General features: G+C 44.2%; 1 protein-coding gene across 1 annotated transcript in view; it reads right to left on the bottom strand.

Annotated features, from left to right (window-relative positions):
• Positions 1-26,648, bottom strand: part of hmcn1 (hemicentin 1) — a gene marked incomplete at its 5' end in the record, with an annotated part of 337,372 nt that overhangs the window by 13,542 nt on the left and 297,182 nt on the right. Inside the window, 23 exons of the mRNA XM_084311219.1 lie at positions 970-1,207; positions 2,794-2,915; positions 4,429-4,566; positions 4,883-5,029; positions 5,235-5,405; positions 5,601-5,771; positions 6,098-6,268; positions 7,586-7,756; positions 10,490-10,660; positions 11,930-12,100; positions 12,977-13,246; positions 15,181-15,262; positions 16,141-16,331; positions 18,041-18,175; positions 19,364-19,577; positions 20,885-21,075; positions 21,824-22,093; positions 22,707-22,841; positions 23,006-23,143; positions 23,406-23,513; positions 23,999-24,163; positions 24,491-24,612; positions 25,606-25,762. Coding sequence (XP_084167345.1) covers positions 970-1,207; positions 2,794-2,915; positions 4,429-4,566; positions 4,883-5,029; positions 5,235-5,405; positions 5,601-5,771; positions 6,098-6,268; positions 7,586-7,756; positions 10,490-10,660; positions 11,930-12,100; positions 12,977-13,246; positions 15,181-15,262; positions 16,141-16,331; positions 18,041-18,175; positions 19,364-19,577; positions 20,885-21,075; positions 21,824-22,093; positions 22,707-22,841; positions 23,006-23,143; positions 23,406-23,513; positions 23,999-24,163; positions 24,491-24,612; positions 25,606-25,762 — 3,849 coding nt within the window. The remainder of the gene's footprint in view (positions 1-969; positions 1,208-2,793; positions 2,916-4,428; positions 4,567-4,882; positions 5,030-5,234; positions 5,406-5,600; positions 5,772-6,097; positions 6,269-7,585; positions 7,757-10,489; positions 10,661-11,929; positions 12,101-12,976; positions 13,247-15,180; positions 15,263-16,140; positions 16,332-18,040; positions 18,176-19,363; positions 19,578-20,884; positions 21,076-21,823; positions 22,094-22,706; positions 22,842-23,005; positions 23,144-23,405; positions 23,514-23,998; positions 24,164-24,490; positions 24,613-25,605; positions 25,763-26,648) is intronic.

Raw genomic sequence — 26,648 nt, 5'->3', positions numbered from 1 at the left:
GACATTGACCAAATTTGATATGCATGACCTTGGTGGGCTCTAGGTCAACTCCTGAAAAGGGGGTCAATGTCAGACCTTGCAATCAAAAGTTAGGGGGCGCACTGAAATTATGGCAAGGGTTATTAGCCCCCTAACTTTTGATTGCAAAGTCTGACATTGACCCCCTTTTCAGGAGTTGACCTAGAGCCCACCAAGGTCATGCATATCAAGTTTGGTCAATGTCAGATCTTGCAATACACTGTAAGGCACTGTAAGGCTACTGTCCTGCCTCACTTCCAGTGATGAAGCTAAGCTATGCTAACGGAGCGTCTATTCCCAAAGCTAAAATGCACGCACAGAGACAAAAAAGGTATGTATCTTCTTGTCTAACTCCAGGGAAGATGTTAAATAAGCTAATTTCCCAAAATGTTGGAGTTCCCCTTTAAGGCAGTGGGCCAACAGTCAGTACACCTCTCCTCCAGAGATACAACATATTCATACATATATATATATATATATATATATATATATATATATATATATATATATATATATATATATATATATATATATATTTAATCGCATAACCATTTTAGGCCTGAAATTTAATTTAATTGATATTCTCATTTGGTTCATTACAATTTACTCAAGCCTAGTAACAGACACAGTATTTCTGACACTGGGAATACATTCCCTGAGATCCATAGATGTCCCTAGAATCAGATACCAAGAACATGCAAATGGACCATATTAAAAAAAAGTCTGTAAATGTGTATTCTACGTTCTTTTGGAATGAATGAGATAAAAAAATATATATATATTATTAATTTTGAGTTCATTTTCATAACACGATAATTTGCTGTGTAATTAATTAATCTAATTAACGCGATAAACTGACAGCCCTAATATATTATATATATATATATATATATATATATGTTGTCCCATCAATAATCAATGCTTCAGCCCTTCAATAATCGATGTCCTTACCCTTGGCGATGGTGGCGTGGATGCTATACTCCAGCACCTCCTCCAGGGGGTGGTAGTGAGCGCTGATGGCCGTGGCATGCAACGTCTCCACCAGGTAGGGCATCTTGCCCTTGGACGAATCGTAGGTGATGGTGTGGTTCCACGAGTAGGGGACACTCTCTCTGTCTATACTGAACATACGGGTGGACAGAGCGTACAGCTGGCCTGCGCCCGTCTGGATGTAGTCCTCTGTGTAGTCCTGGACGTTTGGCAAACAACGGGAGTTAAACTTTTTGTTCATATGTCCGTTTCCCCACAAAATAAATACATAAATGGAATGTACATTTACTGGTATTAATCTTGTTGTGTAACTGAATAAATTAATGAAACTTTGAAAACCATATAAAATGTGGAGAGAAAAAAATACTTCAAATGCATTGGTTAACAGCAATACAGCAGCCTGCCTGTACGCGTGAACATTTAAGGCAACCAACTTGTGTTCAGCTTTTCTCTGATTGGCCACGACCCTCCGCCCCCTTTTGCCGCGAACACGGCAGAGGTCCCTGCGAGCGGCAGAGGTCCCAAATGAAATGAATGAAATGCGGAGCTGTAATCTTTGTCCAAATCGAATCACGCGAATACACAACGCATTTATCAAAACAACTACGCGATTCACTCGTTACTGTACATCAGTGGAGGCTGCTGACTGATTAACTAGAAACTGTACATTGTAACGTTATATAATGTATAATGTTATTTCGCGTTTGTAACGTCATAAAACAACTACCAGATTCACGCGTCACTGTACATCAGTGGAGGCTGCTGACTAACTAGAAACTGTACGCTGTAACGTTATATGTTATTTCACGTTTTTAACGTCATAAACCAACTACTAGATTCACTCGTCACTGTACATCAGTGGAGGCTGCTGACTGATTAACTAGAAACTGCACATTGAGGGGGTTTGAATCACGCTACATCAGTGGAGGCTGCTGACCAGATTATTATTATATTATATTATATTATATATTAAATTATATTTTTTAAACATCCCCAATGCTGCAACACCCCCATTCCTCCCAGGTGTCAGGCGTCAGGCTCCTCATTCGCTTCCATTCATTTTGGGGACCATGTTCAAATATCATACTTCTGAAGTATAAACAAACTATACTGCTCTGACGATTTTGAATATCTTAACATGTATTTACGCCCTTCCTCTACGCGAGGCCACAGATGGGTTTTATGTAACACAAGGACAATGAATGAATTTTCTTCTATTTACAAATAATTGTTGATTATTACTGTTACTGTATTGTTTGTCTTGTTTCATGGGCTGCCAAAATGTTATATTTTGCACCAGGGAACTTGAAGGTTCATGCACAACATGTGTCTAACCTCAACCCTGTATTGCAAAATTAAGTGATATACAATTTTTTTTCAGGACAACTTGGCCTATCAATCTATATGCTACAGTTATGTCATATACACTGCTGATATGGCATTAACCAACAAGCACCTGGGGAGCCTCATGCGCATGCGCGGCCGACGCGTCACTATCTGCCGCGTCACTCTCTGCCGCGGGCGGAGCAACAACACACAGAGCGGCGCGGATAAGGGCGTGTGGCCAATCAGAGAAACGCTGAACGAAAGGCTGAACACAAGTTGGTTGCCTTTAATGTTCACGCGTACTGTTCTGTACTGCTTGATGCAGCAGCCTGTCTGTACCTCAGGGTTAGTTTAACGAGGAAAGTACACACTGAGTCAGCGTTTCTGTACATCTGCCAATGTGCTGCATAAGGGGGAAAGACCACCTAGCTTCCCCTTCGGTCAGTGTTTATTTCTCACCTTGATGCTGATGTCAGCGTGAGAGGGCAGCTGCAGGACGTGACCATTCACCACGATGTCCAATAGGAGAGCTCCGTCCGAGTCCAGCCCCCTGGATATATGGGTCATCCTCAGGATCTCACCTGGAATAGACCAATCGCAGCTTTTAATGTCATTGCTATTGTTTGTCTTCCATGACAACACACCACTGCAATATCTGAGCAGTGATTCATTCTACAAGCGACGATGCACCCGTGCCACTCTCCATTCTAGAGAGAGCTAACATGCTTCTATACGTCAAGTCACTCTGCTTTGATCTCTGACACGTTATACACAGGGTCTCCACTAGAAGACATTGGTGCCGGTCCACGTAACTTATACCTGATGCTTGATACTTATTGTCAATTAACATATCAATATTAATAATTAACGTCACCTCCACTGTCTGCACTATGCAACAGCTCTCTCTCTCTCTCCACTCATTGAACGTCGGTTGAACGTTTTGGTTTTGTTTGAGTATTTCGCAAAAACAACCCCTCATAGCAGACGTACGTTACTTGGTAAACAAATAAAAAATAAGAGGGAAATATTTCCACAGGACATTATGACCAGAGAGATTTAAATATGTCGGACTTCAACAGATTTTGCCGGTAAAAAGAAAACGGTAATGACCAACGGAAACCCTGGTTATACACGACCCTCTTAGACTGCAGTGTTGGCGAGGTCCTCTGATATCACTGTGTTAGCCTGGTGTCTGCCCCATATCAGATCCCAGTATTGGTACATACATAAATACTACAATTATGTGGATTTGGGCATGAAATTCACAATCCTTGTGCAATTGATACGCTGCTCCATTGTGTCTTGTAACACTGACTATTACAATGGATCCATTGTGTCTTGTTGTAACTTGTAACACTATGACTATTACAATGGATCCATTGTGCCTTGTTGTAACACTATGGCTATTACAATGGATATGCTGCTCCAGTATGTCTTGTAACACTATGACTATTACAATGGATACGTTGCTCCATTGTGCCTTGTTGTAACACTATGACTATTACAATGGATACGTTGCTCCAGTATGTCTTGTAACACTATGACTATTACAATGGATCCATTGTGCCTTGTTGTAACACTATGACTATTGCAATGGATCCAGTGTGCCTTGTTGTAACACTATGACTATTACAATGGATACGTTGCTCCATTGTGTCTTGTAACACTATGACTATTACAATGGATCCATTGTGCCTTGTTGTAACACTATGACTATTGCAATGGATCCAGTGTGCCTTGTTGTAACACTATGACTATTACAATGGATATGTTGCTCCATTGTGTCTTGTTGTCTATTACAGCGGTGAGTTATATTTCATGGGGATTGTGAATTTCACACTGAATAAGAACCCAGTACAGGCAACAGATTTACATTTAGTCATTTAGCTGATGCTTTTATCCAAGTTCTGTACAACAGGTCAGCAGGAAAGGTACAACTCTGGCAGCTAAGTAACAATGTTTTATTTTTTTCTTCATTTCAGATATTGATTGAAGAAGTGTGTTTTTAGTCGACGGCGGAAAATTGGGCTGGTTTCGGCTGTCCTGATTGTGGTGGGAAGTTCCTTCAACCCTCCAAGAGCCTCTCTATCTCACCTGTGGCAAACTCCACCTGTGTTTCCCGTCTGAAGACGCCTCCGGTCAGAGTGTATCCGTTAGCTGCCTCTCCTACTTCCTGCGCTGTGGTCCAGTAGATGGGGTTCAAGATGGAGATCAGTTTCCTCATTGCTGGACCTGGGGTCGGAGGTCAGGAGGAGGAGGAGAATTTCACTTTAATCTGATGCATATTCAAACATATTTGGACCAAGAATACATTCATAGCGGCAGCCTGTGGGTGGACATAGATCACACACACACACACACACACACACACACACACAAACACACACACACACGTAAAAGTAAAATTATAGACAATATATAACACTGACCAAATCTTTCTCTGGTACAAACATCTACTTTGACCACGACACACTACTACACAAAACACACCACATAGCCAGCTTATACCAGTACACAGGACAGAGCAGTATGACACTCGGAGACTAACCTAACGTCCTGGGTATGTTGGAGATGGTGGCCTGGATGACTCTGCCTCCTGATTGGCTGTCTGAGATGGTGGCGTTGAGGATGGCGATGCCAAACTCGATATCGTTGATGTTTCCTATGATGCTGCCCCGCGCCTTCTGAGGCCCGCCTGAGAGAGCCAATCAAAATAAAGTAAATATGACCACATATTAACAGACACAGGGTGTAATACAGCTAATACAGGCCAAAGTATTTCTTATATATTCTTCCATTTCAATGGTGATACCTAGTTGATTAACATAAAGAAAAGGTTATAGCTTTAGCTGACGACGGATTGCGCAACACAACCGTGAATGTGTGCACACGCGCCTTACCTGGACAAGCCTGGCCGTTACACCGGGACAGCTGGGAGGCGTCTCCTGGACAGGGCCGACCACCGCTGCTAGGCGACGGGCCGTTACAGAGTCTGACCCGGGTCCTCTGCCCGCCCCCGCAGGACGCTGAGCACTCCCCCCAGGGCTGCCACTGGCCCCAGTCACCGTCCACTGGGAAGACCAAACAAGACGTTTGAACACCCTCGCACACTCCATTTTGTGTCCCTCCTATTCCATTCAGTTGAATTCACTTTAGGACACAAAATGGAGCAACATGGAAGCAGCCCATAGGAACACACAGAGGGATAGACAGTGGCACATATTCATACATCACATGTGCATGGTCATTAACAGAAGCACACTCACCTGGACAGCTGTCGGTGCTGCACCTCTGTATCTGGGTGTCTGCTCCAGCACACGCTCTGCCTCCACTGGCTGGTCTGGGGTTATCACATGTCCTGTAGCGCCTCATCTGACCGCCGTTACACGTCCTGCTACAGCTGCCCCAACTGTTCCATGGACCCCAGTTACCATGGACTGATACAGAGAGAGAAAGAGTGAGAGAGAGGGAAGAGATGGAGATGGAGAGAGAGAGACAGAGACAGAAAGAGTGAGAGAGAGACAGGGAGATAGAAAGAGTGAGAAAAGAGAGCGCGAGAGAGAGGGGGGGGTGGAAGAGATGGAGAGACACACATACAGGAAGCAAGGAATAGAGAAGCAGTATATTTTAGATTCATAGTTACATTAGTTCTGATTTATATATTATCCATATATTTTAGACTTGCTCAACACATTATGTGCAGTGAATTAATCATAGAAACATCAGGTGAAGGATTATGCCCGTCTAGATGAGAGTTCCTCACCAGGGCAGGGGTCGCTGTTACAGAAGTCAATGTGCACGTCGTTGCCCTCGCACTGCCTGCCGCCGTGTTGAGGGGCAGGGCTGGCACAGAGGCGTGTCCTCTGCCTGGTCCCGCCTCCACAGGAAACACTGCAGGCTCCCCAGCTCACCCAGGACGACCACTTCCCATCGACTGGAGGACAAGAGGAGAGACGAGGTCATTCAGCCCTCTGTACTGTTTGTGCCACACATTGCTTAACTGTCTTAACAGTTGGATAGGTAACAGCACACTTTGCCCCACCCCCAATCTGTGATGTCGGAATATCTCATTGGAAGTACTATCAAAATCTGTCTAGGTAATCTCATCTGACATCACCGATTGGGGTGGGACAGAGTATGCAGCAGGGTGAAAATATCAACCACTAGGGGGCAGCTGATTTCTGGTTCAGTAAATATTTGCTGTGGACAGGGTGTATACCCATCCAGTCTCTATGGCCATCTAAACCTACAGCAACACATCCATGTGTTTTCCGACAGAAAGACAACCATCTACTGCAGCAGCGTTCATTAGCTCACTCAAGACATGCATTTGAATCTCTATGCTATTCAAGTTCAAGTTTTGTTTTATTTGTCACATATAAGGTACATGTACATGTAATGAAATGCTTGGTTCTGAAGGCCCCTCCTGAGATTGTGCTTCATACACTAAAAATGCAAACAAACAAAATGCAAAAATGAGGTAGAGGGGTAATACATAGATAAAATATGGTGTAGTTAAAAAGTGTTTAATACTTCTACCTATACCATTGTGCATACTGCATACCTCTTCCTCTGTGTAGTGTTAAAAAGTGTTTAAAGTGTCCAAAGTGTGCATACTGCATACTTCTACCTATACTATTGTGCATACTGCATACCCCTTCCTCTGTGTAGTGTTAAAAAGTGTTTAAAGTGTCCAAAGTGTGCATACTGCATACTTCTACCTATACTATTGTGCATACTGCATACTGTACCTCTTCCTCTGTATTACGTTACCATTGACTGAAAGAGTGCTCGTCGTCTTGTCAATGTAACATAATTGGAAACGATAGCATAAAACATGTTTAATTATATTTACCATGGGTTTTTGTGAATAAAGGAATAACATAAAATAATGACAAACAAAACACAGGACTGTACAAACAGGATCAGCAGCCCACACAGGGGAGGACAGAACAGTTATACACGAGGGGATGACGAGACAAGACACACCTGGGCTGATTACAAATGGATACACCTGGGAGGGAAACGATAAGGAACTACAAGACCAGGACAGGGGACTACAACTAGACATTACACATCACACTGGGAACACCTGATCAGGGTACAAACACACCCACACGTAACACTCTGTGTAGTGTTAAAAAGTGTTTAAAGTGTCTAAAGTGTGCATACTGCATACTTCTACCTATACTATACTGCATACTGCATACCTCTTCCTCTGTGTAGGGTTAAAAAGTCACCAGGCTCTCACCAGGACAGGGTCGCTCCTTGCAGACTTGAGTCTGGGTGTCCGGGCCCTCACACTGGGGTCCGTCGAAAGCTGGAGGGGGGTTATTGCACAGCCGGACCCTGGTCTGCGTGCCCTTACCACAGGTCTCGCTGCACGGGCTCCATGGTAACCAGGACCCCCAGGTACCGGCCACTACAGGAACGCAAACGTAATCAATACCACTGCTTCACTGCCGATACGGGTTCAGAATAACTGTCAGTATCGTCCGATACAAAAAGTACCCGAGCTGATCCATCGCTTTCACTCAACAGTACAGACCATCCTTCTGGATTCATTGGACAAAAATGTATGAGATATATAATACATCCTCCTTAGGGTTGGGTACCGTTCACATTTGAACCGGTACCGGTACCGCGGCACCTGTGAATCGATACCGGTACCTGGTGGCAGGGCCGCCTCAGGGGGTGTGCGAGCAGTGCGGTCGCACAGGGCCTCGCGGGAAGGGGGGCCTCGCACACTTTATTATTATTTTTTCTTTTTTTTTTGCGAGGCCCCCCTTCCCGCGAGGCCCTTTTTCATCACAGACCTAAAATCTAGTTTTGCTTATATGCTTATATATTTCACATTAGACACGTTTGTAGAATGTGTCTGACTTGTTCCTGGCTCTGCGGCTCTGCAGCAGACATACTCACTATTGGAGCTCTGGGGCTCTGCAGCAGACATACTATTGGTTTCAACGAAGGGAGGGGTTACATCATGTGTACGCCGGCGTGCGTCAGCTGCGTTTGACTATTTCGCACGTGCAGCTTTGGAGGTTATGCTTAGTTATGCCAGCCAAGACGAAGAGGACGGTCATTCGGCAGATGGACTGAAGATGAAAGTTGTTGCATGTTAGACAGTTCAGTCAGGCTAGCCATGTCGGCTTAGCTAAAGGCAGGGACAGCTAGTTAGCTTTAGCTACGTTATAATATCGAGTGCTAACGTGTGGTTCAGTCGGGATAGCCATGATGATGTCGGCTAGTAGCTAGCTTAGCTAAAGGCTAACTATCGTTAGCTAACCTAGAGAGAGCACGTGCAGCATTGTTATGCCAAGATGAAGAGGACGGTCATTCGGCAGATGAACTTCGTCAACTCCACGCGGTTGTCTCCATCCTCTTGGACGTTTGGTGAGTTTTTAATGCACTCTATTCTATTCCCGCCGTGGATATATCTCTCTCTCTCTCTCTCGGGAGCCAAACGGGCCGGCTAGCTGTTGTAGCTAATGTTATATTGAGCCAAAGCGGGCCGGCTAGCTAACGTAGCTAACGTTATATTGAGCCAAACGGGCCGGCTAGCTGTTGTAGTAGCTAACGGTGTGTGGCCTGGTGTCAGTACCTGGCTACTCTATTTGCAGTTAGCCTATTTAGCTGATGTCGGCCATTGGCTCCTTGCTACTTTGTTTTCTCTGGTATAGACCCTCTTCTCTTTGGATTTAAGTGTTGATCTTTGTCCTTTTGGATCTATGTATATTCATGTTGCCTTTGTGAAGTTATCTTTTCCTTCTGTTTTGTTCTTCCATTAAAAGTTGAATATCCTTTAGGGGCTCATCTTTGCTTATCTCTCTCATACATGCTCTCTCTCTAACACACACACACACAGACATGCTCTCTCTCTCTAACACACAAACACACATGCTCTCTCTCTCTCTCTCTCTCTCTCTCTCTCTCTCTTTCTAACACACACAGACATGCTCTATATCTCTCTCTAACACAAAAAATGACATGCTCTCTCTCTATATATTTCTCTCTCTTTCTAACACACATATACATGCTCTCTCTCTAACACACACACACAAACAGACATGCTCTCTCTCTATCTCTCTCTCTTTCTAACACACACAGACATGCTCTATCTATCTCTCTCTCTTCAATTCAAATGGGCTTTATTTCACATTCTTGTATTTCTCCCAGTAGGTATGGGAGTTTTGAGTTATTGTCGATGTTTTCAAAGTCTCTTTGGGTGTTTGCAATTTGTGGGAAGTATGTCTTGGTATAGTGGGCAGGTTGTTAAGAAGTGGAGCTCGGTTTCCACCTCATCTTGTGTGCAGTGGGTCTGTCTTCGCTTGGGAGCCAGGTCTGCCTATGGCGGCCTTTCTCAATGGCTAGGCTGTGCTCGCTGAGTCTGTACCTAGTCAAGGATCTTCTTAGTATTGGGTCAGTCACAGTGCTCAGGTATTCTGCCACTGTGTACTCTCTGTTTAGGGCCAAATAGCATTTCAATTTGCTCTGGTTTTGGGTTGTTTCTTTCCAATGTGTCTCTCTCTCTCTCTCTCTCTCTCTCTGGCCTTGCTCTGGTGGAGGGTCAGGGGCATTGCCGGGTCTGTGCAGCGATAACACTGTATATTGACTGTAGAACGGGAGCTCTCTCTCGCTTTCTCTCTTGCTATATGTTGACTGTATCATGCCCACCCTCGGGCAGCGCTATTATTTAAGAATATGTTGACTGTATGAAAAAAAAAAAAAAATTATATATATATTTTTTACCTTTTAGGGGGGGGGGGGGGGGGGGGGGGGGCTCGCGTTTAAATCACAGGGCCTCGCATTTCTCCCAGGCGGCCCTGCCTGGTGGTACCTTTGTGTCCAAACTTAAAACTATTTATTATCATTATTATTTATTTAGAACAATTTGTTAATATATATATAGTAAATAATATTGCAGCGAGTGTTGTCTGCATCTAGCTTTGTAAAGTGTAACCACACTTGCGACCGTTTTCGGCTTGCCATTGCCCCAACTGCTTTGGTTATTGATGCTGTTTTGGGCTGAAAAGGCATTTAAAGAGCAGCACTCTTGCTCAAGCTTTTGTGCTTTTAGCAACGTGCAGAGCACTAAAATCATCCTCTGTTGGTACGAGTCATTTACATCCATCTCAAGTGAGCAGCAACTCACCAGGACAGGGCCTGACGCTGCACACGACGGCCTCCACCGCCCTGCCCTCGCAGGGTCTTCCCCCATGCTGCGCTGGGGGGTTACTGCAGGTCCGGACCCTGGTCCTGTTGCCCTGGCCGCAGGTTCGAGAACACTCCTCCCAGGGTGACCACTCCGACCAGGTGCCATCCACTGGGGACAGACAAGAGATGCAGATATTGGGAATGTACTGCATACTTGCACATGTGTGTATGTGTACAAGCACCTACATGGGTGACACGCACGTGCACACACACACACTCACTCACTCACTCACTCACTCACTCACTCACTCACTCACTCACTCACTCACTCGCTCACTCACTCACTCACTCACTCACTCACTCACTCACTCACTCACTCACTCACTTACACACACTTACTCACTCACTCACTCACTCACTCACTCACTCACTCACTCACTCACTCACTCACTCACTCACTCACTCACTCACTCACTCACTCACTCACTCACTCACTCTCACACATAGATGTACATTGTCAGTGGTTGTAACTAACTGTCAAAGCAGTTTTTTGTCCTAGACTATGGTGATGTAATTTATAGGCATGCTGCGGCCTCAACCCTTAAATCCTTGGACTCTGTATATCACTCTGCCCTCAGATTCATCACTAATGATAGATACGACACTCATCACCGTGTCCTTTATGAGAAGGTTGGTTTGTTCTCGTTGATGGAGAGGCACAACAAACACTGGTATTTATACATTTTTAAGGCCCTTATTGGTAAGCTACCTCCTTATACTACATCATTATTGGTAAGCTACCTCCTTATACTACATCATTATTGGAATGGAATTTTGGAACCTATGGAACCCGTTCTAGTGACTGGCTGGTCCTTAAGGTCCCCTGAGTTTGCTTGGAACAGGGTAAATCTGCAGTTTGCTATGATGCCCCTAGCTCATGGAATGAACTCCAACAGTCCTTAAAGAGATTCTCCCCTCTGTTGCAGAGTTTAAAACCTTGATCTCCAGCCATTGCCATTCAAGTTGTACGTGTTTTAATTGATTTGTTATCCATACTTTTGTCTCACATTATGTCTTATTGTTATGATTTTATATGCTATGTGATTTTCATTTTATATGACTTGAAATTAGCTTATGTCTGTATGTACACTCAGCATGACTGTAAATGAGGGAAACCTCAGTTGCCTTTTGAGTTTAAATAAAGGTTTGAATTACCCTGAATGATTATTTGCATTCGGTTCTGTATCTACTTTCGCAAGGCTAACGTTAGCTCTGGCCAGCTACCACCTGTAGCGTTAGGTAGCTGGCCAGTGATTTCACTGAATGAACATTCAACAACAATAATACGAATCTTGCTGTTGTTATTCCATCATGTTGAATTCTGATGTTGGATCTGTCACACTGAACTCTCTCCCTCCCTCCCCCACAGGTCACCTACCTGGACACGGCTTGCCCTGGCAGCTGCGTGTCTCCGTGTCGGAGCCTGAACAGTGGCGCCCTCCGTTGGCAGGTAGAGGGTTGTTACACTGCCTCAGTCTCTTCTGGGCCCCGACGCCACAGGACACACTGCAGGGAGCCCACTCCATCCACTCTGAGAAGCCCCCATGGACTGGAACATAACCATGATGATTTTACAGACCGACCAACCAACCAACCAATCAATCAAGCTTTAGCACATTAATACAAAGTTGCAAAAACTCTAACCTTTCGGAATTGAGAAAACAATGTTTGATTTTCCCCACTCATGCTGCTTATTTTAATATACATCATCAATGTTTTGTCTTGTCCCATCATCCCATGTATAAAAGATATTGTCAGCTGTCAAAGTGAAAATGGAAAAATTGGAGAAAAACAATTGTGTATGACAATAATGTCAGAATGACATTGCAATGTAAACAGAACCACATATTGCTGTTATTTGGGAGGGGTGTAAATGCCACTAGAGCTGTATTGAGCAGTAAGTAAGTAATTGAAATATGATCTTTGTAAATTGTCATAATAGTGGCACATTTCCTTCACTTCAGCAGCTCAGCTGTAGTAAAATCAACTGATACACATCATATCTAAGCAGGCATGCGTTCTTCATGGGATAAGTAAGTACTCGCTATTTGCATATCAATAGCGCCGGTCGTCAGGTGTGTTAAATACGTTCTCAGATACATTCACACCTAACTTGTTGTGAATGACATGTGTTACATTCCATTCGTAGAGGCAATTAGGCACTGTCTTTAGTCTGTGCTCAAGCGAGGGGACATTAAATGCGCATTTGCGGGAGCGCGCGTGCACGTGGCGCCATTAGGTGCGTGCAACCCTAGATGATTTCAATAACGCACCATTGTATCTAAGCCTTAGTTTACAAAGCAGATGTTCCGATAGCAAAAAAATGGCAAAACCCTCATTAATTTTGAGTAGGTAACCACCCTCTCCACGAGACGCTCCCTTACATAGCTACGTCAAGGTGAGATGCTGCAATGAAACGACTCACCTCGGACAGTCAGAGTGACCCTGACCAGCACGGACCCCAGCAGGTTCCTCGCCACACATTCATACTCAGACGTATCCTCCTTCTGGGCGCTGCTGACCCGCAGGGAGCTGTTGGACAGGGTGGTGAAGCGGTCGTTGCCCAGCAGGGGGCGCCCCTGGCGGGACCACTCTAAGACCGGCGTGGGCTCTCCCTCCGCCTGGCAGTTCAGGACCACGGTGGTGCCGGCGTCCACCACCGTCTCCACCGGTTCCACCGTGATGGTGGGGGAGCCTGGGAGAAGAGAGGAGACATTTGACTGATCTCTTCATGGACCTGCGTTTTAAAGACCAAAGGAGACTAACCTGAGCCTAACCTGATCGCTTAGAGAACATGTTTTTGTGGCGCGGCTGGGTAGTGTAGAGGTCTACCACCTCCGACTTGGTCAGTCATCACTACGAACACTACGAATTGGCAGTGTTTGCGGGTGGGAAGCCGGTGGGAGTATGAGTCCAGGTCATTGCAACAGCGACTCCTACTGGTCGGTGGCCTGTTCAGCAGGGAGGGGATCTGTGAGATAGTGTGAACCTCTGTGCGCGTTACGCTCTCCCAGTGAAACTCCTAGCCGTCAGGTAAAAAGAAGCGGCTGGCGACTCCACATGTATCATGAGTCTACAGTACACCCTCCCCAGACCAACAGTAGGGTAGCGCAACGACCAGGAAGGGAATTGGCATAATGACTATATTTAGGGAATGGGTGCAAAAGGCAACATTTGTATTACTGTGACCAGGAGATACATTTAAGGTAGGTTTATCACCATATCAATGTGGTCCTTTAACTCATTGACCGCCGGGGATTAGCCTTATCCTGTGGTAGTATTGCCACGCTGTAAACGATGGGAGTTAGTCACCTTGTTTGTAGAGCAAAATCTATATTCTATATTATAGCCATGGATACAATACTATAGTCATTTGACATCGAGTTTCTTCCGGTCAAGATGCAAAAAAGAGATTTTTTTTCCATCCATAGTTCCCGTGTTATACCATGGTGAATATAAGTATGGTTTTAGAGCGGTCTAGGGTAATTCATGAAATGCTTAGTTATGGCAGTATACGTCGATTCCATTGTAGACGTTGCCGTTTCTTGCCTGAACCCGCTATTGTTCCGGAATCAAATCTACATCATAGGTATTATGTTCCATCATGAATGCATGAAAGGGGGGGGGGGTCGTTTCTCATTATTTGATTGTCAGTAACGGCATTCGCATTGAACACTAAAAACGGTTATCAGCCCGATTGGTATGAAAGCATTGCAGGATCAAGCTAAAATTGACGTCAAATCGCCGGGAGTAATCCAAAAAGAATATTCCAATTGTTTGATAGCCATCTGGTATATCCAATGTCCATTTCGTCAACGGCATAATTCACCACAACATATGGATCAGAGATATTTGACGTGCTTCGATGGAACCTGGACAACCGTTCGCCTCGCCCAACAAGGAAAAATTAAACCCGAGACCTGGGGACGTCCCACAGAGAAAGATACAAGGGTAGAAAGGGTGCTCGATACCGCCGTCTAGCGTGATGCGGCCGGTATTGCACCTAGGCATTCTCAATGTGATTCCCAATGTTAACCCCGAGTCAGTGGGCCTGTAATGAATAGAAATATCGAATAAAAGAAATAACGATCAAATAACGAGTATACGTCTCGACTTCCGGAGAGTCAGCATTGCCTTGGCTTGGGCTGATCGCTATACTAACTCGTTTGGCTGAGTTAGGGGGAGGGAAGCCGTGGGTGGGTCCTGGGCGTTGTGGACAGTGACCCCTACAGTTCGGTCGGGGCGCCTGCACAGCGAGGGTAGGATCTGGAGAGAGGTAGTGCGACCTTCCACACGTTACACTCTCCCAGTGAGAATCTGCGCTGCCAGGCTGGCTGCCGGCTGGCTGCACATGCGTCGGAGGAAAGCATGTGACAGTCTCCGGCCTCTCGGACCAACAGTCCTGCGCAACAACCAGGAAGGGGGTTGGGAATTGACATAACGACTAACAGTGGGATGGGAGAAAAATCGGAAAAAAGGAGGGGGAAAAAGATAATAAAAAAAATAAAAATAATAACGAGTATACTCGTTGTTGGCAGTGAATGAGTTAAGGAAAGATGTGGGGAAAAGATAGTGAACATAACAGGCTCATCTGTAAACATACGGTACTTGATAACAACCCAGACTCACTCTGCAGGGTGAGAGTGACACTTCTCTCCACCACCCCGGCGTCATTAGTAGCCACGCACATGTAGCTTCCTGAATCTTCGCTCTGAAAAAAATAAACACACAGAAATGTACACCATGACCACATCATCTTCTCAATGTAGATTTTAGGAAGTCGTTTCTGGCTGCTGAACATCAATGGTGATTATAGGCGGTTTCACTGGAATTCTGTTGCTAGGGAACAGTTTGGACCCAAATAGTCATTAGCAAACATTGCGACAAGAAATAAACATGGGTCCTTTTAGAATGCCATTGTACTTTGAGTGGATATGTCCTAACCACGTACATCAGCTGGCTTTGCCAGATCACTAGATGAATAACGAGAAGCTATGCGCTTGTGTCCCAAACACAGTGGTTCAGACCAACCGCCATCCTTTGAGGAACTCCTGGTGGTGGTTTGAGAAGTGCCGGTCCTAGTCCAAACAGTTTCAAAGGACCGCTTCCCAGGTGGTTCTGTGTAACAGAGCATCTGGCGGGCCGGATTAGATATTCCCAAACGGAATGAATAATGAATCTACATGCACAGAATTGCTTAGCTAGCTTGTTGCATTCTCTTGACTCTTTTTCATTCACAACTGATTGCCCTCCAAGCCAGGGCCACAATTACATTCCTTTCTAGATACTGTGTTGCACATGCTATTAGCATAATCATTTTCATTGTTTGAAATTAATGTGTATTTTTCTGAGCCAAACCAAGCTGAGTATGTACATATATATAATATATATATATATATACTGTACAGTATGATCTATAATTAGAGCTCGTAGTATGAATATATTTTAATGCATGAACTGAATGAAAAATCGATTAATATATATCTAATAATGACCTCAAAATCCAACTTTTTATTGAATCTGAAAATGTGTGTATCGTTATACGCCCCTACTAGAATCATGTGAACAGTTAGGTAGTATTTCTCCCACCACTGTGCCGTAGATGGCCAGAGAGCCGTTGTCCAGCTGTCGGATGCGGTTGGTGATCTGGATGTTTACTCCCTTCTTAGACCACTGGATGGTGGGCAGAGGGTCTCCACGAACCTCACAGTTCAGGATGGCGTTGCCCCCCAGAGGCTCGATACGGTTAGAATGGAGGTCCCCGTCAATGATGGGGGGCTCTGGAGAGAGAGAGATAGAAAGAGACACACAGAAAGAGACAGACACAGACACAGAGATTTCATTTTCAGAGATAGAGAAAAGAGAGAAAGAGACAGACACACAGAGAGAGAAAGAGAGAGAGAGACATACAGAAACAGACACAGAGAGAGAGAAACAGAGAGAAGAGAGAGAGACATACACATACAGACACAGAGAGAGAGAAACAGAGAGAGAGAAGAGAGAGACAGAGCGAGAGAGAGAGAGACACACACACACACACAGAGCGAATTTTAGGGTTTTTAGACCATAGGAATAACATGTGTGACTTCTTAAATTGGGCAGTTACCCTTTAAAGAACCTCAATAGGGAGGTGTAGTCTGACGTCAGTGGTTGTTCCACCCGTATAGGGATTTATCATTGGGAAAATGGATTATCGGCTATTGTAACAATTCTGCCGCATGAACATTGGCAAGCTTTCCATTTTTGCACAAAATGAGTTCCCTTCTACCACTAACATTATTGTTTAAGCATTTTTGGTTGAAATAAAGGTAGTTATAAGGTTTTTAATTTGTCGTAAAAAAAGAACTACATTTACCAGTAGGCAGCCTGTTGTTAAGTAGGCAGCTGTCACCTACCTCATGTCACGGCAAGCTGATACATAGCTAGCTAGCTAACGTTAACGTTACCCCGCTAAATGTACTAGACGTTAGCATTATGTCTACTGTCGTGAACCATTTTAAATCGGGGCATGTAGAGGAGTTTCGGGAACGATTCAAATGTGCAGGTACTCTTCTCAGACCTGGGGAGCAAGCACCGCACACGCATCATGCCGGCTAGCAAGCTAGCTAGCTACACGTCACGTACTTCATCATCATCATTCTTCATCAACGTTACAAGCTCAAAAACCTTATAACTACTACTACTGTCGTGTCCATAAGTTCCCTGGCAGAATACTTTGTTTGTGAGGACAAAAGTATACAAAGAGGAGAGAACCATTTTAAATCGGGGCATGTTAGAGGAGTTTCGGGAATGCCGGCTAGCAAGCTAGCTAGCTACTAACATCATGTAAAAAACAATAACGTTATAAACTATACACAATATGTACAACGAAACAATGATTTACATTAGTATTTACAGTGATTTAATATGCAGTGAAATAACGTTATGCGATTTAAATTATAAATACAAATATGGTAACGTGGTTGTGGCTTTTACAAATAGTGGTTAGCTTTAGAGATAAATGGTTATGATAACTGGAGCACTAGTGTTGGGTGAAACAGATACTAGCCACAGATTCAGGGTCAGTTATTTCCCCATTGTACGAATTGTTAAGCTTATGGAATGTAAGGGAAATGACTAGGTCTGTGACTACAGGCAGGAGGCTACGCTGTGGTGACGTCAGTCAGCAGCGCCAAATAGCAGTGTAGTTTCCCAGTGAACGAAAACATAAACGTTGTTATTTTGCTACCTTTACGATTAATTGAGAATATTTTCATGTTGAGCTATAGATTGTGGATAAATACGCACAGAAAGGTACACCATGCCAACGTTAATGCTTTATTTATCTAAAACGAGCCGATTTAGAAATGGTCAATGGGGAAATACATTAAGTGGAACAGAGGGTGGAACAGGAAAAAACGAAAATGATGTAACCACTACACCTCCCTATAACAGCTGTGGTATACAGTATCATCAGAGGAAGGTCGTATCGGAGGAAGTGAGGTCATACCTTTGACGTAGACAAAGCCCAGTGATTTGATGGTTCCCACGCTGTTCTCCGCCACACAGGAGTAGGTTCCAGAGTCGTCTTTACTGACCCTCTCTATCACCAGCTCACTGTGGCCGTTCATGTGGTCGTAGTGAGCTGAGCAGGTGAGGAGACACAACAATAATAATAATAATAATAAAAAGAGATGCAAATACACTCCACAATACTTACACCGGTCTATGAAAGCAAACATTAAAGCTATATTCTATTCTATTCAAGTTCAAGCAAAATGTGTTTAGAGAAATTGGTTCACTCTGCCACCATCTTGATAACAGGGACAACAAGACCAGACCCCTATCTCTTTGAATGGGGAGTTATACATATCATCACTGGTAAATTACTGACAACAGAGAACAGTTAGTTTGGTCAAAAAGGACAATTATGTGATTAAATAAATATTTTCTTTCACAGTTAGGCCAATTTCTACGCATTTGTCGTCCATTGGTTTCTGCGTGATTCCCAGCCTTCTAGCAGAGACTAGATTTTAAAACATATTTAAGTTTCATCTTGAAGTTAATTCTAGGTCATTCATTAGTAAACATATTTAAATTTAATCTTGAAGTTAATTCTATTCTATTCCAGCTGTTCCCATTCTCCTTGTATATATGGCCCACTACCATATCCATAGTATTCCATTACCACAGGCGTCTTGGTAGGCATACAACAGGCGATTGTAATCATGCGACAGGTGATCATAATTAAATGGCAACCATCCCAAGGATCTGTGTTTATGGCATTGCACCATTTTGGTAGATTAGATTAGATTAGATTAGATTAAAATGTATTGTCATCATACAGCACAAGTACAGTGCAACGGAAAGACGTTTGGCATCCAACCAGAGTGCAAATGTAGCAGTGAAGTACAGTAGTAAAATACAATGTGCAGGTGATTAAACTGGGTACAAAATATATTAATTATTATATATTAATTAGTACTACCGAGTGTAGCGCTAATCAGATGTATGTACAGAGTTGTAATATAATATGTACAGTGATACAGGTATGAAGACAGTATGGTAGTAGTCATACTGGCCAACAGTGTAACTAGTAGAATAGGTAAGGGATATGTACATGGCATATAGATATATAATCTACAGATACTGTATGTAAAAGGATTATGTGCAGGTAAGTACAGACAGGTGTGGATATATATATATAAGAATAAATATTTATATACGGTATATACAGCATTATCGTACATGCTATCATACAGAGGTATGGGGTTATATGCAGGTGTATGATATACAGAAGACGCATGACCCGTCACAAGAACACTAAAAATACCTGGTATGACGTTGTTGTTGAAGGCCCAGGTGATTTTGGGAGGGGGGTTGCCGGTGACGCTACAGGCCAGCAGGAGGCGCTCTCCCTTGTTGAGGGCCACGTCTCCCAGCAGCTCAGTGAAGGCGGGGTGGGTGTGGACAGACAGGGCCACCGTACGACTGTCCTGCCCCACGGTGTTTGTGGCCACGCAGGTGTAGCTGCCCGCATCATCCGGCTGAGAAGTGGTGAGGGAGAGGGGGATGAGGGGAGAGAGGAGGATGAGGGGAGAGAGGAGGATGAGGGGGTAAGTGCCTTGCTAAAGGGCACTTCAACGGTGGGGTATTGAGGGAGGGGAGAGCGCCATTCACTTGCTTACATCACCCAGATCTTCCTGCCTGTCCGATGATTGAACCTGCAACCTTCTGGTCACGCGCCCACCTCTCTAACCTTTAGGCCACTGGCTGTCCTCAACACTAGTTTCAACCTGAGTGATGTCTACGACCAGTCCCTTAACCTCTGACCAGTCCCTTAACCTCTGACCAGTCCCTTAACCTCAGTGATGTCTACGACCAGTCCTTTTACCTGAGTGATGTCTACGACCAGTCCTTTTACCTGAGTGATGTCTACGACCAGTCCTTTTACCTGAGCGATGTCTACAACCAGTCCTTTTACCTGAGCGATGTCTACGACCAGTCCTTTTACCTGAGCGATGTCTACGACCAGTCCTTTTACCTGAGCGATGTCTACGACCAGTCCTTTTACCTGAGTGATGTCTACGACCAGTCCTTTTACCTGAGTGATGTCTACGACCAGTCCTTTTACCTGAGCGATGTCTATGACCAGTCCTTTTACCTGAGAGATGTCTATGACCAGTCCCTTTACCTGAGTGATGTCTATGACCAGTCCTTTTACCTGAGTGATGTCTATGACCAGTCCCTTAACCTGAGCGATGTCTACGACCAGTCCTTTTACCTGAGTGATGTCTATGACCAGTCCTTTTACCTGAGCGATGTCTACGACCAGTCCTTTTACCTGAGCGATGTCTACGACCAGTCCTTTTACCTGAGCGATGTCTACAACCAGTCCTTTTACCTGAGTGATGTCTATGACCAGTCCTTTTACCTGAGTGATGTCTATGACCAGTCCTTTTACCTGAGCGATGTCTACGACCAGTCCTTTTACCTGAGCGATGTCTACAACCAGTCCTTTTACCTGAGCGATGTCTATGACCAGTCCTTTTACCTGAGTGATGTCTACGACCAGTCCTTTTACCTGAGCAATGTCTACGACCAGTCCTTTTACCTGAGTGATGTCTACGACCAGTCCTTTTACCTGAGCGATGTCTACAACCAGTCCTTTTACCTGAGTGATGTCTATGACCAGTCCTTTTACCTGAGCGATGTCTACGACCAGTCCTTTTACCTGAGTGATGTCTATGACCAGTCCTTTTACCTGAGTGATGTCTACGACCAGTCCTTTTACCTGAGTGATGTCTACGACCAGTCCTTTTACCTGAGTGATGTCTACGACCAGTCCTTTTACCTGAGTGATGTCTACGACCAGCTCTCCAGAGGGCAGGATGGTGTACTCTCCTGTCCTCTCACTGATAGGGGTCCCGTCCTTCTCCCAAGTCAGGCTGGGCTGGGGAACACCCTCCGCCACACACACCAGCTGGGCCTGGCTGTTCTCCACCACAGACACCTCCAGCTCCCCGGCACGGATAGAGGGAGGGACTGGAGAGGGAGGAGGATGAAGGGAAGGAGGGAGGAGAAGAGAAGCAAAATATACCATATGTGTCACACAAAATGATTGTAGTACATGATACATGTGGATACAATTATTTTAAGAAAGAAAATTGTAGTTTAGTGAGAAAGATGAATGGTATCTATAACACAGTAATGCAACACATACCTGTTTTCTATTTAATTTCCTAGTATGATCAACATTGCTTTTTGTGCTATATTAATCAAAATAGACTAAACTACAGTAAGGTGATAGGATCACAGTAATGGTTGTAGCAACAGTAGTAACAGTAACAGCTTATGCTCAAATCTAACTTTTACTGTAGAGAATGAGGTATTATAGTCAAATGATATAATATCTGAAATGAATAATAAAAAAATTAAAATATATATATAATATATACCTTCTTACTGTCTTGTACTATCATGCACTCTTCCTACTATACAAATATGTCTTTACTACTACTATAAAAGCGTCAGCTAAATGATCAAATGTAAATGTAAATGCAAAGAAATAACTGAGCCAATGGGATGGATAATTTCTCCTCTAGTAGAAACACTGCCCTGCGACCAAATCAAGTTTGCGCTTTCGATTTGGCTCAATTGGCAGAGCTGTTGCCTTTCATGCTGGCACATAGCTAAGCTATAGTCTCCTTGCTAGCATGAATGACACCCGTCACACCGATACGACTACCATACAAACGGTTAACAGTTGAAACACTAGTTAACGTGAGCTTACTTTGTACGGTGAGGCTCATCTCCAGACTGGCGGTGCCGGCTGCGTTGGCAGCGGTGCAGGTATAGCGCCCCCTGTCGTTGGGTTGGACGAAGGCGATCTGCAGGGACCCTGAGCTCAGCACCCGCTGGCGCACCGTCTCGCTCAGCGGCTGCCCGTCCTTGTGCCAGGCGATGGAGGGCGCGGGAGAACCTTGAGCCTGGCACAGCAGCGCGACCGAGGAGTCCAGCGGTGCCACGTAGGTCCGGGAGTCTGAGCTGATCACCGGGGGGACTGTAGGACACGTTATATTAATGAGTCCACAGGCTTTTCAAAATGTTAAATGAGCCTCGTTTAGCAATATTTCTGTGTGTGTATAAGATTGGAAGTTAATGAAAATATTCCACACATTACTTAAAGGTGCTGTAAGTGGTATTTTTTTGTTTGTTAAAAAACAAGTGGTCTACGAGTTAAAATAATAGCGCTACACTATCACATATATAGATTGTCTGGTTAGTAACATGGGTCTCTCCGCTCTGCAAAAAACACAATACATTTTCTGGTATCCCGTTCCCACTTCATCAGGAGAGAGAACTCCACATAATTTTAAGCAAATGTATCCTGATACAAGTATAATAATCTGCCAGTGCAGTAAGCAAATTTGGCTTGGCAAGGGTCATCAATCAGTGATGGATGTTGGAATGTAGAGCTATAAAAAAAATAAAATACCACTTACTTGACTTAAAACACAAAATATGCAAGCCAACCGATTTCAAAAGACGCACAAAAATCTAAGTATAATTATTGTACACAATTATTTCCTTTCAATTATAAATGTGATCTAATCTCGTCTATCTTTATGCAGAGGCAACGTAAAGTAATTTACCACACGGTGAGTGAGACCTACCCTGGACTCTGAGTTTGGTCTTGCCGAGCGCGGTGCCGGCAGGGTTCTGGGCCACGCACATGTATGTTCCTGAGTCAGACACAGAGGCCTTGGAGATCTGCAGTCCTCCGTTGGGGAGCACAGTGAGGCCCCCACCTGTAACAGAGGATTCAAGTACTGAAGTAGATTCAATATGAGAGCATTGTCTTTGCTACACTGCTTGGCTGTTCAGTGAAGATTGAACGGAACCTTGCCAGCTGCTTGATCCTCCTTCCTAACAGCCCCCCCCCCCCCCCCCCCCCCACACACACACACACTACCTCTGGAGGGGATGGTGATGCCTTCTTTCTGCCAGGTGATGGTGGGTCTGGGGAAGCCAGACGCCCTGCAGGGCAGAGTGATGGGGTTGTTCAGGATCACATCCAGGGTAGACGGGTGGGTCTGGATCACTGGGATCTCTGGAGAGAGAGAGAGAGAGAGAGAGAGAGAGAGAGAGAGAGAGAGAGAGAGAGAGAGAGAGAGAGAGAGAGAGAGAGAGAGAGAGAGAGAGAGAGAGAGAGAGAGAGAGAGAGAGAGAGAAAGAGAGGGGTGGTATGTGCAGGGAGAGGGGAGAGATAACGTTGGCAGGAGCTGTGGGTACCATGGTTCCTTGAGCAGCAGCATGGCCCTGTGTTTAGAAACATTTACAGAAACTGGCCCCTGTAAATGTCCAAATCTTACCCTGCACAGTGAGCTGGACGTGGCGGTGGGCGGAGCCTGCAGCGTTCTTGGCCACACAGGAGTAGCGTCCAGCGTGACTCAACTCAGCTGATGTGATCTCCACTGGACCTGCGCACAAACACAGGATTTAGAAATAAGGGGGGGCACCTCTTTTTGTTAGAGAAACTGAAATAAACGTTGGCACTAGACATTGCTGGTTTAGACCATTTCCTAGCTGAAGGAATGCTCTAAATAGAGAATTTTTATTTAACCAAAAAGTCACATCTGTGGGGAAATATTTTAAGTCTGTACACACCGGTTTGCAAATAGTGAAACCACCCCAATAGAGGCCTTGTACAGAATGTTTGTGTACTTCCAACAAGTAGTTCAGAGTAGGTAAAACATTAGAAAAGCATGATATTACTGTTCCACTGTGACTTGTTTATAAGATCCAGTAATAAGACACCAATTTGTTAAGGTTGTGTTGATACTGTATATTTCTCATGTATCCAACACATAGCGACCATTGTCATACTAAACATTCTGTGAAAGGCCTCTATTGAGAACACACCTCTGAAATGTAGTGTTTATCCCAGGTGTGAAATGTAACCTACCTGAGGGCAGGATAGTGTAGCCCTGGCCCTGTTTAGACAGCTTAATGCCATCTTTGCTCCAGTGCAATACTGGCTCTGGGACCCCAGACGCAGTACAGCCGATGACCACCGGGGACAGCCTGGTCACTACCAGCTCCGTGGCCTCGTCAGCTATCGACGGTGGGACTGAACAGAGGGATGGGAGGAGAGAAAAAGTGTTATTTCACCGTTAATAACACAATTCTTCTAAACACACATACATATAACATATAATGTACATTTCTGAAAACTGTTTCACTTTCAATTCAATCCACTCCAATCAATTATTCCAAATTGATTGGAAGAGTCCAAAGACTTGTATCTATGGTGACATAATTAAGAACGAGAAATCTTCAAAGTTAATAAATAGCAGTAATTATATACATTATGCATCGATCAAATTAAAGTCGGATTGACCCACATTTGATGTGCAGCTATCTACTAAAGATCATCCTCTTGTTAAACGTCACCCACCCTGGACAGTGAGGTTGATGGTCCTGGAGTCGTCCCCTGCCTCGTTAGACACCACACACTCATACACAGCTGTGTCCTCCACCGTGGGCGCTATGACAACCAGGGAGCCTGAGGACAATAACCTGGCAATCAAGAAAAGGAAGGAAAGTAAGCTTCGGTAAAACGATTATTACTTTTGACTTTGGGATTTGTGTTTAGAGGTCACGCCTGCAGAGGGTTCCAGGCCCAAGCGTTGTATTTAATAAACTCTACTGCGCATGTGACCACAGTGTGATGCGATGATACGATACAAGTAACTCACGGATACGATAATGTGACAAATTTAGTCCTCAATAACAACAGTATCACGATATCTGTGATAATCAATATATTGCAAGAAATTACATCTACGATACATCACAAACGATATCTGTGTAACTGAAGAAAGAAACTGTAGAAGAAATACCCATAAAAAGGCTAAAAGCAGGAAATATGTATTTATTCACAGAGAGTTGACATGAAAGCTCATCAGATTCTTTAGTGTGCATCACAAACTGGCCAATTGTACATGAAACAATGTACCGGTACAACAAATTGCATAGTGTCTCTTTAACACACACTGACCACAACTTGATTATTATTAACTATTAATTATGTCCCCAACAGAAAACGTTACCATCAGCAATAAAAAAATATATATACATCATCTGTTCTATTAAATAAGATAACGTCCAATCATCTTTATTGCAGTACAAATTTAAATGTAATGGGATTGTCAAGCAAAAATTCAATAAATAAAGATTTTCTTTTATATTGATACTTTGCGCCAGTGTATAGATAACGTGTACGTTATCAGTGCGATTTTCTGTCCCACCACTAGCGTGGTTTTACTACCGGTCACAAAGACTAAGAGACTTCCGATGACCTGGGATTGTGTTTCGAAAAATGGGAAAATATTGGATAATAGTCTCTGCTAAACCTAGATACCATGTTTCTAAATTACCTCCTTTTAAGTCCTTGCATAACTTTCTCTCAAGATGTAATGCAAGGTTTTGGATAATGTAATGTTCTGGCTTACAGAGGCTCTACAGTGAGGTGGGATGTAGGAAATAGACGGGGAGAAAACCTGGCTCAACCTGTACATATTCTGGTTCTGGTCGGTGTTGAGGGTTCGCCCGTTCTTAGTCCAGGTGACGGTGGGTTTGGGGATGCCGGTGGCCTCGCAGGACAGGGTGGTCTGGACGTTCACCGTCACTGTGATGTTGGTGCGACCGCCGGCTATGGATGGGGGAACTAGGAGCGAACAAGGACACGCAGTGTCACAGAGGTCAAGCTGACCGGTTTTACACAGAGCGCATTGCCTGTGAGCCACCACTAGGGGCAGAGTGGCTAACTGTGAGTGACTGAGTGACTGACTTATTGCAGGTCATAGAGGTGCTTCACATCGAAATAATTGGGAGAAATACAGTACGTATTGTATGTGTGTGTGTGAGTGTGTGTGAGAACGAGAGAGAGAGAGAGAGAGAGAGAGAGAGAGAGAGAGAGAGAGAGAGAGAGAGAGAGAGAGAGAGAGAGAGAGAGAGAGAGAGAATTTGTGTGTGTAACTGAGAAATAGAGTAAGACTGAGTGTCTATGTGTGTGTGTACATTTGTGTGTGTGTGGGTGTATATGTATATCTATGTCTAAGTGTGCGCGTGTGTGTGCATGCATGGGTGTATATGTGACTGTGTATATGCATGTGTGTGTGTGTGTGTGTGTGTGTGTGTGTGTGTGTGTGTGTGTGCGTGCATGTATATGTGACTGTGTATATGTATGTATGTATGTATGTATGTATGTATGTATGTATGTATGTATGTATGTATGTATGTATGTATGTATGTATGTATGTATGTATGTATGTATGTATGTATGTATGTATGTATGTATGTATGTATGTATGTATGTGTGTGTGTGTGTGTGTGTGTGTGCATGTATATGTGACTGCGTATATGTATGTGTGTGTGTGTGTGTGTGTGTGTGTGTGTGCGCGTGCATGTATATGTGATTGTGTATATGTATGTATGTATGTATGTATGTATGTATGTATGTATGTATGTATGTATGTATGTATGTATGTGTGTGTGTGTGTGTGTGTGTGCATGTATATGTGACTGTGTATATGTGTGTGTGTGTGTGTGTG

This window comes from Notolepis coatsorum (assembly GCF_963971535.1).
Source record: "Notolepis coatsorum genome assembly, chromosome: 3".
NCBI classification, from domain to species: domain Eukaryota; kingdom Metazoa; phylum Chordata; class Actinopteri; order Aulopiformes; family Paralepididae; genus Notolepis; species Notolepis coatsorum.
This window is presented reverse-complemented; position numbering and strand designations above follow the sequence as displayed.